At 34.7% G+C, this 12,262-nt stretch overlaps 2 protein-coding genes across 2 annotated transcripts; one reads left to right on the top strand and one right to left on the bottom strand.

The window, feature by feature from the left end:
- Positions 1-2,963: 2,963 nt before the first annotated feature.
- On the bottom strand, positions 2,964-4,358 carry LOC106438238 (zinc finger protein ZAT4-like). Its single transcript, XM_013879340.3, has one exon. It carries the CDS (start codon positions 4,055-4,057, stop codon positions 3,134-3,136), a length of 924 nt encoding a protein of 307 aa, XP_013734794.2. The 5' UTR covers positions 4,058-4,358; the 3' UTR covers positions 2,964-3,133.
- Positions 4,359-7,546: 3,188 nt separating this feature from the next.
- Positions 7,547-10,985, top strand: LOC106438235 (ribosome biogenesis protein BOP1 homolog). Its single transcript, XM_013879336.3, has 12 exons — positions 7,547-7,788; positions 7,863-8,063; positions 8,136-8,290; positions 8,378-8,495; positions 8,569-8,936; positions 9,014-9,116; positions 9,186-9,336; positions 9,435-9,567; positions 9,639-9,745; positions 9,840-9,904; positions 10,121-10,673; positions 10,767-10,985. Exons 1-12 carry the CDS (start codon positions 7,627-7,629, stop codon positions 10,850-10,852), a joined length of 2,202 nt encoding a protein of 733 aa, XP_013734790.2. The 5' UTR covers positions 7,547-7,626; the 3' UTR covers positions 10,853-10,985.
- Positions 10,986-12,262: the final 1,277 nt, after the last annotated feature.

Genomic DNA, 12,262 nt, shown 5'->3' with positions numbered 1-12,262 from the left:
ATTGTATATAGAAATGCATGTTGTCGTGGCTCAGCTAGTCAACTTGGGCTGGGTATATACATTCCGAAAAGAAAAACACTTGTAATAACAAATACGCTCCCCGACACAGATATCGAAGCAGCTCTTACGCCCATGGAATCCGACGCCGGCAGCTCCGTAGCTCGCCGGCGTCGCCGCCTCTCCGTCGTCGTCATTTCCTTTGTCTCTCTTCCGCTCCATGTTACCTTGTTACTTCACGAGTTCCTTGTGGGCTTGGGTTTCTTATGCTCGCTCATCGTCGCTATGTGCTGGAGATGCTGCCGTTGCTGTCACTTTATCCTTTGGCTCTTGCTTATCCCTTCTTCATCTCTATTGACTGCAATAGTTCCAGATCTGTTTCATAAGACCAGCACTTCTTCGATTTGTTATTCTCAGATCCCAGATCTAAAGCTGTTACGACGTGTGTTCCCCTCTTCGTCTCCTACGACGTTGAATTTTCTCCCTTCGGGGAAGATCGATGCTAACTGGTTCAGCTGTCCGTGTGGCTCTCGTACTAGTCTTCCAGGTTCTCTGTTCGTCAGATCTATGAGGCTCAACGGCTCTAAGTACTACTACCGAACTATCTCGACGAAATTGCTCCCGTTCGATGACCCACGAACCAATCCATGTTTATTGCAAACACCATTTGAAGCTACACATACCGACGACTGCTCAAACTTTCTCAGTCTGCTTGACCACAACGACCAATGGCTAGGTTTTGGTTCCGTCAAATCTCCCGGGCTCCAACACGGTAATGCTGGAGTGGGAAGCGTTTGCCTGGAATCAACGCTAGTTCACTCAGAAGTTGGTGTCAAGCCCATCTCTTTGTCTAAGGTGAAAAGCTCTTTAACGACTAATTTCTTTATGGTGAAGATTCATAGCTGTAATGCAGTTCCCGCCAGACTACTAGAGTGGTTTAGATGCTGGGTACACAAAGGTCAATCTCTCCAGGCAATGAAGTATCTGTTTGTTGACTCGATGGTCAATATCTTACAACAATGCTCAGCTTCATCTTCTAATCTGAGACTTCTAAAGCTCGACAGAAACAGCCCTTTTAAATCATCTTTTGAGGATGAATTTAATCAAATTTCCTCTCGACAGGGCCGAGAGAGATCTTTCTCCATGTCCTCCTTCTCAAAGGAGAGAATTATTCCACCAATTTCCCTCTGTATAAGAGGTGATCCTCTCCCGGCATTCAAAACCCGGAAAAATTACCAATTTCCTAGCCGTTTGCTATCTTGTGTGAAGGTCCGCTTGGGGCCGGTAGATGCAACGACTCTCATACGAATGAGAGTTGAGGTTTTGGATGGTGCTGCGACGTCATATGCTATTGTGACTAATCGTTCGTTATTTGAAGATTTTGAAGTGCGGTTCAATAGGATCGCAAGTGGCAACTTTAATATCTTTCGTAACATTTTATCAAACTTTTATAAGTTTGTGTCTCTATCCTCGTATTCTATCGTTTTATATGTTTGGGGTTTAGCCTTTTGTTTCGCACATCGTGGGCTGTACGATGTTGCTTCTACTCGTGTAATCGCTTAGATCATCAATGAAAGACTTTGGTGCAAAAAAAAAAAAAAAAAAAAACACTTGTAATAACATATGAACATCTACTTCCTTTTGTTACCAGATGTCAAATATGCGAAGTTGTTATCTCACTTTACTTGTGGTTACCTCTTTGCATTGCATGCTATCTTCATTTTTTGCTAGCTCTATACATTTGACACCTTTCTCTATATGAGTTTCTCTTACATATCATAGCTTTACAGAGAGTGACCTTCACGGACTTCTTTAGTTCTTTAGTATGAACGTATCATATCTACTGGATTTTTCTTCAATTAAATATGTCCAAAACCAGTTATGTGCGTATAAAATCAAATTATAAATTATAATGGGAAAATGAATATTTATCCATTTATACCAGTTTAAAACTCTATGAAAACGTAATCTTATAAAAACAAAACTTAAGCTAAATGAAGTAATTTTCCCCACCGTTTTTATAACTTATTATAGCGTTTTTGTTGTTGTTGTGCGTGTTCGCTCTTTTCGTAGACAAGTATAGAGAGGAAGTTCGTGTCAGTGTGGACAAGATCTACTTACTCTACTGGCAAAGCAAATGAATAAAATCGACTTACATATTTGAGACCTAAAAGGATTTAATAAGAAACAAATAAAACTCTTGAAAACTTACTAACGTTTTTGGTACGCTTAGTCCGTTCCTTTCATATAACCGTAATCATTCGATATATACTGTATATTGAAATATTCTTGAAAATTTACCAAAAAAGAGAAAGTCCCATTGAATATTCTATTTCTTTTAAAAATGAAAAATAGATTAGTGATACTTTGTAAACACTAAACCCAAGTGATTAGCCAATAGCCACCAAACAAATCATGGATTAATGATTTTTTCTTTGTAAACACTAGTGAGTAGCCACCAAACTGCGTAATAAGACTAGTTGAACCATCACAACCACTTTAAATCACAACTTTGTTGATATCTATTGGGTGGCGACTATGAACATTAGTTTTGATTCCAAATCATAACTAAAGAATAAAGTATACGTGAAGAATAATTCTAATGTGGTGGTAGTTCAAAACCCATAAGGCCAAATTTGATTCTATAGTGAAAATGATATATGAAAATGTATTAAGTTTCAAAAAAAAAAACTAAAGTTGATCTCTTCCTTTTTAGATTTGACTTTCTTTTTTCTTCTAATAGTAGGCCAAAGAGATAGATGAAGTGGGCAATCTCTAGCTCTTAAAATTGTACAGTAATACCGAAATCAAGAACTGATATGATTCAGTTATACCTAAAACAAGCTGTGAATAACTTTATAGAAACACTTCATGATTCTTCTTCTAATCACTAGTGACAATTAAATGCTCTTTGAATTAGGCCAACACGAAGTGAGGCTAGTAGTGAAAGACTTGGCGTTAGAACATGTAAAAGTAGCCTCTTTTGCAGTTAAACATAGTAGTCTTAATAACAAAAACAAATAAAATTGTTTTCAGAGTTGATCAACCAAAAAGAATAATAATAACCGAATAATAATATTTTTTTTAGAAAAAAAAATTGACAACTCGTATCACGCAAAGCTGTTACCTTTCGTTTTCACCATTCATTGAACACGACAGAGGTTTCATCATCTTCGTTTGGTGCAGGAAGATTAAGATCTATCATCCTCTGTTTCACTGATACTTCTTCTTCTTCTTCTTCTTTAATGCTTCGAACACTTTGATTTACAGACAATTCTCTTCTTGATCCGACGTTGTTGCTTCCGTGAGACCTCTTATGACCACCAAGTGCTTGTCCTGAAGTGAAAACCCTAAAACAGATCGGACATTGATGAACTTTCTCGCCCTCTGTTAGTGTTTTCTCATGCTCTGTTTTCGTCGACGTCATTGCTGTGAAAGTCTTGTTCTTTTTGTGGCTTGCTCTGTGCCCTCCTAATGCTTGATACGAATTGAACACTTTACCACAAGTCTCGCACTTGAATCTCCCTCTTCCTCCTCTGTTCTTGCTCGATTTGTAATCTTCACGTTCATCATCTGTCTCATGATCTTCTTCTTCTACTACAGTCGTCTTGTTCTTCTGCTGCTTCCACTTGTCTCTCGAGAGCATAATGAGACAAAAGGCGAGATCTTCCTCCGTCGTTGTGTCAGAAGCTGAGCTGTGATGTTCCGTCTCTGTCACCACCTCACCACCTGGTTGACTCGTTCTCACCTTCTTGAAGTCGTCGAAATCGAACGATCCGAGCTTCCTAGTTCGCTTGGAACGTTTCCGAGTTGGGTTCATCCTTGAGGACTCGGTCTCGCTTTCGAACTCACCGCAATTCACATGATCTTCTTCTTCTTCCTCATCAGATGAAGAAGAAGCATCGGACTCTGTCTCCTCACTGAGTTGACTCGGCCGTTCAGTTAATTCATAAAGCTCACGTTTTGAAGGGAGAGTAAGCATGTGAGATCTCATGTGACCACCTAAGGCTCTTCCATTGAGGAAGCTCTTGAAGCAAAACCTACACTTGTATCTCTCCATCTTCAATACAAAAAGCTTTTTTGGAGTTATCTCTCACAAAGAAAGAGAGAAGAAGAAGTAGAGAAGCTACAAAAGGAGAGTAGGTAACAAAAGCATTCTTCTTCTACAGCCAACGAACTAATAAGAAGACGAAGAGAAGAATTAAAAAGAGAAATCAAAACTTAAAAAAAAACAATAAAATTCATTAATTAATTCAATCAAAAAACGGAAAAAAAAAAGAAAGAGTAAAATTTGTTATTTTGAATAATCTAATTAAAGCGTTTGCCATGGAAGGGTGAAGAACGGACAATGTAACATGCGAGCTTTGCCCGTTTCTGAAACAACAACAAAAAAAAAAACTAATCTTCACATTTCCTGTAATACCCTTCTTAAAAATAGGAAATGTTCTATTTTAACACCTTCAGACAGACAGACACTATAAGTTATCTATTTTTGGCGCAAAATAATTAATTAATTTACCAATCTATTAAGGGCACTTTTGGTATTATACAAGGTGATGTCTTTTTTTTTTTTTCCTTCTTGTTGTTGTAACGAGTCAGGACAGGACCAGAACAAAGCGTTGTCCAAAAACGAGGGGAAGAATGTTAACACTTTATGGCTGTCAGTTCTTCAGTTTGTGACCGCCACGTACTAATTTTAACGACGGTTATAAAACATATCCTCACCCACCGTAACTTTATCTCTGTAATGTAACAAAAAATTTAAATAAATAGATAAACTTTTCAGTTTTAGCCAACTGTCAAGTGACCATGTCTCTTAGCAAGTTATAAGCAAGCATGATTCTAATACCCACTTAATCTTAGTATAAACTTAGTTTAATTCCACTAATCACTCGAATTAAGACGCTTAGGAATGCCAAAAATTGTGAAAAAATTGGTTTTCTCCTTTAATTTTGGATCTTCAAAGCTACAAAACAATGAGAAAAAGTCAAGTGTCCATAATTTTCGCTTCATCAATAACACTGCCACACGTTCTTGTTCAACAAATCAAATATACCAACTCAAGTCCATTAAACTTAAACCAAAGATTGACAAAACAAAAAGGAGTAGACAATAGAAGATGTGAGCTAGTTGTTTTTTTCAAAGTGTATTCTCTTAAGCTACAAACACATTTAACTTTGGACCCACTAAATTTTATGCCTTTGGTTTAAAACAAACCTAACCATCTCACTTTATTTTCTGGTAGCACTGTACTAAACGTGATCAAACAACCCACACAGCGATCATGTGATCTTTTTGGATTCATTGAACTGATAATTCGAAGACTAAATCATCCACAAGGGTAAAAAAAAGTTGTAGTTTTACTTGTAAAGTGCATGGTAGATCACAAATCTCGAATCAAGTTAAAGCTAAACGTTCCATAATTGTAGGTTACAAAAACAATAAATATACTCAAGGAACTTACTTAGGAAGGTAATTTAACACACAAGGACTTTTATTTTTAACTGAAAGTTAGAGATCTTTTGAATCAAAAGTGTGGAAGCAATTCACATACGCAAAGTGTTAAAGTTGCGATTCTTCTTCAATGGCATGACTTAATGGTGGTGCCAAACCACTTACGCTACTCTCTTAAAGGAAAAAAAACTCACCATTTCTTTTAATTTTCAGTTGACTTGTCACGTTAGAACTTCATATTAATATTTCATTATTATTATTATTATTTTTTAATATTTCATTATTAATAAAGTATAGTAAGCATACATATATGTGTTACTTATTTCCAGCATGTAACATTGGGTTCCTAGATAATAGATATTAATCACTTTTACACATTAATCAAATTGTTTGATGAGCGAATAGACGTAGCAACACTCTTCATGAAGTCAACTGATAAAATGCGTAAAATATACAGAAAATAAAAATAAAAATTGGTTTTTATTCAATATTAGTTATCTTTCCATAGTTGACTGAATGAAATAAGGAGTTCATTAAGAGAGCTTGATCTTGAGATTTTTATGATTTATAGACAATTTCAATAAATTTTGCTTTTAACAATTTATAAACTTTATTTTTGTATGTATTATTAATTCTTAAAATTTGGAGGATTGTAAGTTAATGTTTCAAGTGCCTATATTAAAACTGAACAAGAGTCCATCACAATCAAAAAACTATAGAGGTTATATACTGATACTGCTATCGGATCTTTATTTCGCGTGAAAACCGAAAGTTCTACTAGTTCGTAGTTAGTAGAAAAAAAAGACTGCAATATAAAATTCTACTAGTTCATACTTCATAGTCAGTAAAGCCGGTTAAAATTTATTTTTCAATAAATAATCAAAAAGAATTTTGGGTTTATTGTATAATACATTTTAGCATTCTTCCATTTTATGCTTGTAAATTCATGTATGTTGCTCTTCTTCTTGCTGCATTCTCTCACCGTAACATATGCAATTCTTATTAACATAAGATCTATTTTTCTAGGTATTATTAATATTCCAAGAATTACTACACAACTTTTTGTTGATTCAAAAAATGATTTTCGTTTTTTAACAGTTTGGGGGAAAACGTCAACGACTGCTGGCTTATTTGTCAAAAAAAAATAGAGTACCGAACTGAACTAAGAGCGCTTTTCTTGTTTTTTCTAAAAAACGGTACATGCGAAGAAATGATGAAAAGAGCTATATTTGCCAGAGAATTGGGAGTTCCTATCGTAATGCATGACTACTTAACAGGGGGATTCACCGCTTATCTTTCTTAACCGATAAGCAATTTATATGAATCATTAATTTTTCTTTCATGGGCTTTTGCAATTATTCATATAGTTTCCCGTACTCACAATGAGGGTGGGGGTTGAATACCCTACAATGGGATTGGTGATATTTTGTAGCTCATCGAGGTGATTTCAACGGTGTTGTAAAGTTTAACATGTTGATAAAATTTTATGTAGTTCCGCTTAGCCAGGTGGTGCAAATTGAATGTGTAGAATATAATAATATTTTTTAAAAAATATAACAGTTTTATGATTTATAAATAGAGACTAATCTAATTTCACTTGGATACAAAAGGAAAAAACATCATTTTCAATATAATCAACTACTTTTGTGTTTTAAATCTTTTTATTAGATAGATTCCAATAATATTTTTTTAACATTCAAAATTCTTCTTATTAAAAGTTATGTTATTTTAATTTTTAAGTTAACTATAATAAAATATTATTATAGTTATTATATTATAAAAGATAAAAGTATAAATTGAAAATGGTGAAGTAGGGTGTTCAGTTTTTTTAAACAAACTATTGTACATGTTAATAATAAAATGAGTGTTGAATAAATTAGCTGGACGAGAGAAGATAATATAAAATGTTAAAAAAAGTATTTGAAAATGAAATGAGCTTAGACGGAAAAAAAAATGAAATGAGCTTTGTACATGGTCTAACTAAAAGTAAATAAGAGAACTTGCCGAAGAAAGCCCATTAAAATAGTGAGGCCCATAACAATTTGTTTTGGACAACGGCCCGTAACAGTTAAAGAAGAAAATAACGAACCTAAAACCCTAAATCTTCTTCCTCCCCGCAACTGCAACAGAGGTTTTTCCTCAGACCAAACCCCCTCTACCTCTCTTTCAGCACCGATGACGAAGAAGAGCCAAGGAGCTAACGAAGACCAAGTGAAAGAACCCAAGAGAAAAATCGTCCCTTTAAAATCTCAGAAAGAAGCAAAGGAAGTGAAAAGCTCGAAAAAGGAAGAAGACCTTCTCTTAGATTCCGGCACTGATTCTGATTACGACGGATGTGTATTCTTCTTCCCTTACTCCTTCATACCTTCGACCTCCTTCTTTGGTTAACTCTGTGTGTTTGTGATGTTCAGAGCTTGTCAGGCTCTTTAAACTCCGATGACTTCGACTCCGAGGATGACTTCGATTCTCATAGAGAGACACAAGATGATTCAGGTCACGAGGGCTCAGATGAAGTGATAGATAGTGAGAATGGCGAGGAGGAAGATGGGAGTGATGATGAAGGCTCTGAGCAACGTGAAGTAGCCGAAGAGAGCGATTCATCAGAAGATGAGGTGGATGCTTCTCCTCTATAACACGTTATAAATTATATACAAAAGTTTTAATCTTTTTTTTAAATCTGTTAGGTTGCTCCAAGGAACACAGTTGGGGATGTTCCATTGGAATGGTACAAAGACGAGAAACATATTGGTTATGACATCACTGGTAAGAAGATCACCAAGAAGGAGAAACAAGACAAGCTTGACTCTTTTCTTGCAACTATGGATGACTCCAAGAACTGGTCTGTTTCAATACGTTTCTGTTTGTTTTTGGGTGTATATAAGTTAGTTAGTAAACACTAGGCTGATGTAAGTTAGTAACACTTTAGGCGCAAAGTTTACGATGAGTATAATGATGAGGAAGTGGAGCTGACTAAAGAGGAGAGCAAACTCATTCGTAGAATGCTCAAAGGAGAAGCTCCACATGCTGACTTTGATCCATATGCGGTATGTTTGTAGTTTTATGTGTATAGCTCTTAGATTTGGACCTTTTGATTGATTCTCTTGGTGGTGGTGTTAGCCTTATGTTGACTGGTTCAAATGGGACGATGCGATACATCCACTCTCGAGCGCACCAGAACCTAAGCGGAGGTTCATCCCTTCTAAATGGGAAGCCAAAAAAGTTGTTAAGTTGGTTAGAGCGATAAGGAAGGGGCTGATCAAGTTTGATAAGCCTGAAGAAGAGCCTAATGTGTACCTCTTGTGGGGTGATGATTCAGCTTCAGATCAAAAGAGCAAGCACTTGACTTATATTCCTCCACCCAAACTAAAACTTCCAGGACACGAGGAATCTTACAATCCTTCTTTGGAGTACATTCCATCAGAGGAAGAGAAAGCCTCTTATGAGTTGATGTATGAGGAAGATCGTCCAAAGTTCATTCCTAAAAGGTATGTAAAGCTTTGTTCAATAGTTGTCTTTGGTATTTGCTAGCTGAAGCCTCATGGTAAAATTTATATGTGCATAGGTTTACATCTCTGAGAAGCATCCCAGCGTATGAGAATGCACTTAAGGAGTCTTTTGACCGTTGTTTGGATCTTTACTTATGCCCCAGAGTCCGAAAGAAGAGAGTGAGTACTTAATTTGATCATCTCTTTTTCTGTGTGTTTTTAATCTCACAGTGTGTTTTGTTTCTTCAGATAAACATTGATCCTGAATCTTTGAAGCCTAAGCTACCTAGTAGGAAGGATCTTAGACCTTATCCAAACTCATGTTACCTTGAGTATAAAGGCCATACAGGACCTGTTACTTCCATATCCACTGAATGTTCTGGCCAGTGGATAGCCTCAGGTATATCATTTACTGTTTTGCATTCAATCTTCTTGAGCTGTCTTTTGTTTTGCACGATGCCAATTTTTGTATTCATTTTTTTTTTCTGTTCTTCAAAGGTTCAACTGATGGATCTGTTCGTATATGGGAAGTGGAGACTGGTAGATGCCTTAAGGTCTGGCAGTTTGATGAAGCTGTTAAGTGTGTTGCCTGGAATCCTCTTCCTGACTTTCCAATTCTAGCGGTCGCCATGTGAGTTGGGATCTTTGAGAGTTTATTTATCAGCTTCTGTATTCTGAAACCATCATATTTCACATTTGCAGGGGAGTAGATTTGTTTTTCCTGAACACTGAACTTGGCACTGATGAGGAACAACAAAGGATTGAAGAGCTGCTTCGCTTAGATAACCTTCCAGAACTTGATGAAGCTGGTAAGCGTCTCAGTATACACACCAACATGTTTGTAAGAAAATTATTAACTCCTCTCCTTATTTGTGTATTATTTGATGCACCATGTTATCATAGCTGCAGCAATTGCAAAGTGGCTTCCAGATGAGAAATATCGAGGGATCAAGATAAGACACTTCAAGGTACACATTTACTTTAGAAAAGTCCTTGTTTGCAACTAGTCATATTTGTAATATTTAATATTTATATTTATTTTAATTATGTATCATATTTTTTTTTTTTTTAAATGTATATTGAACTAGGTTTGACCCGGTTGAACCATATTGAAATGACCAAATAATTATATTTTAAAAACATTGACTTTAACTGGTTTGGTTTTTTCATATTATGTATTTCAGAACCTATCATATATTGACTGGCATCCAAGAGGAGACTACCTCTCAGCAGTCATGCCAGGCGGGGAAACGCGAGGTGTTGTAATACACCAGCTCTCAGCACATTCAACAAAAAGGCTCCCAATAAAGATGCGTGGACTTCCAGTGTGCACACTTTTTCATCCCAATCACCGTGGCTTATTCATCATCGCCACTAAAAAGTACGTGCGTGTTTACAATCTTCACAAGAACGGGGAGCCTATAAAGAAGCTTGAGACAGGGCTGAGAGAAATCTCATCAATGGCGATTCATCCTGGTGGTGATAATCTGGTAGTTGGAAGCAAAGAAGGGAAGATGTGTTGGTTTGACATGGACCTGTCTTCGAAACCGTACAAGATTCTCAAGAATCATCCTAAAGACATTACCAATGTGGGGTTTCACCGTTCGTATCCGTTGTTTGCTTCGTGCTCGGAGGATTCAACAGCTTATGTGTTCCATGGAAAGGTTTATAGTGATCTTAATGAGAATCCTTTGATTGTGCCGTTGGAGATTCTAAGAGGCCATTCTTCAAAAGGAGGTCAGTTTTTATTCTCCGTCAATCATGTGTTTCGATTCTTTAAGAGATTAAGAGGTTAATTCATATTAAGGGTTTTGAATTTTTTGATGGCAGGAGTCTTGGACTGCAAGTTTCATCCAAGGCAGCCATGGCTATTCACGGCAGGTGGTGACTCAGTTATCAAACTTTATTGCCATTAAGTTTATTCCAAGCCCTATTTTTTTGACATTTGCAAGTTGTATTCGCCTCTCACATTGGCTTAACTTTTTGTATTGGAAAGTTATTTGTAAGACTTGTCCTATTTCAGTAAGCTTGGATGGGATGGTTTTGGTATGGTTTACAAGGTATATAAACGAGATGAGCAAACACTTAGGTTTTAGTGCGTCTTTCAGTAACCAGATGTGGCGTAGTGGCTAAGCTTCATATGGTCTGATATGTTAATTGTTTCTTTACACGATGAAAATGGTAAGAAAAATATAAGGTGAATTTTGCAAGAAATAAAATGTAGGAATTACTGAACATTTTGTTTTTCTTTTCAATAATTTCTTTGAATGTATATCATCGATAAAATATTATAAAAAGTAATACAAGTATACAAGAAAACTAGAAAATGTATTAGTGGTTAGTGTCGGTGATCATACGAATTCATATTTTTGTAGGATGCTGAAAATCTCTTTTAAGTTTTTTTCAATATAATTTTCCAGAAAATACTTACGCGTAGAAGTACTAATTTATTTATATTTCTACGTACATTTTCCTTTTAATCAATCACTAGATTTTGACCCGTGCAACCGCACGGGTGTTCGTTTTCACTTTTTTATACATAAATTATTGTTTTAGAACATAAATGGTATATATTTTTAATGTTAATCATATACTTAAATATTTATATAACTATTTCAAATACAATAATTTTATAATTTACATGTTATAATTAATTAATTGTTTAAACCTTATGTATTTGCCACTTCTTATTATATTTTATCTTATTGTATTTGCATTTAGTTATTAAGCAAATTAATATATTCATGAGAAAATATATTTAAAAAATATTTTGTATTTAATTTAGGCTAAATTCTGATCCGTATTTCAAAACTGGATTTCTTTTTACCAATATTTTTATGCTTATTCATTTTAGATAATTTATTATTGTATATATAAAAGTGTAAGATATGTTAATTTTTAGAGATGTATTATATAGTTTGTTAATTTTAAGCTGTTCTATCATCATATTATATTTTAAATAAATAGTTTATAGTTATGAAAATAAAATTTATAAATTTATCAATTGAATATAATTTTATCATATTTATTTTAGTATAATAATTATATTTTAACATGATCATGACTATAAAAGTAGATAAAATATGATATAATTTATTTATTTTCATTTCTAAACGATAACTTAAAATACATTAAGTTATTGTTTAAATATTTTTACACAAATTTATTAGAATTTTTAAAATATAATAGAAATATATATTATATTTAAAATGAAAATATATTATGATTAAAGTAGTTACAAATATTTTATATTATTAACTTTAAAGAAATACATGTTAATTTTTATACATGTATTATATAGTTTGATAATGTTAACCCATCTTACC

This window comes from Brassica napus, chromosome A3 (genome assembly GCF_020379485.1).
Source record: "Brassica napus cultivar Da-Ae chromosome A3, Da-Ae, whole genome shotgun sequence".
NCBI lineage: Eukaryota > Viridiplantae > Streptophyta > Magnoliopsida > Brassicales > Brassicaceae > Brassica > Brassica napus.
Note: the sequence above shows the minus strand (reverse complement) of the source record. Positions and strands in the feature narration are given on the sequence as shown.

What these genes read in the sequence shown, in the direction of transcription:
- LOC106438238 (XM_013879340.3), bottom strand. Translation starts at nt 4,057, where the DNA reads ATGGAGAGATACAAGTGTAGGTTTTGCTTCAAGAGCTTCCTCAATGGA.
- LOC106438235 (XM_013879336.3), top strand. Translation starts at nt 7,627, where the DNA reads ATGACGAAGAAGAGCCAAGGAGCTAACGAAGACCAAGTGAAAGAACCC. An exon ending in ATTCTGATTACGACGGATGT is followed by an intron (nt 7,789 to 7,862) that starts GTATTCTTCTTC and finishes TGTGATGTTCAG; the next exon opens with AGCTTGTCAGGCTCTTTAAA. An exon ending in TGGCCAGTGGATAGCCTCAG is followed by an intron (nt 9,337 to 9,434) that starts GTATATCATTTA and finishes TGTTCTTCAAAG; the next exon opens with GTTCAACTGATGGATCTGTT.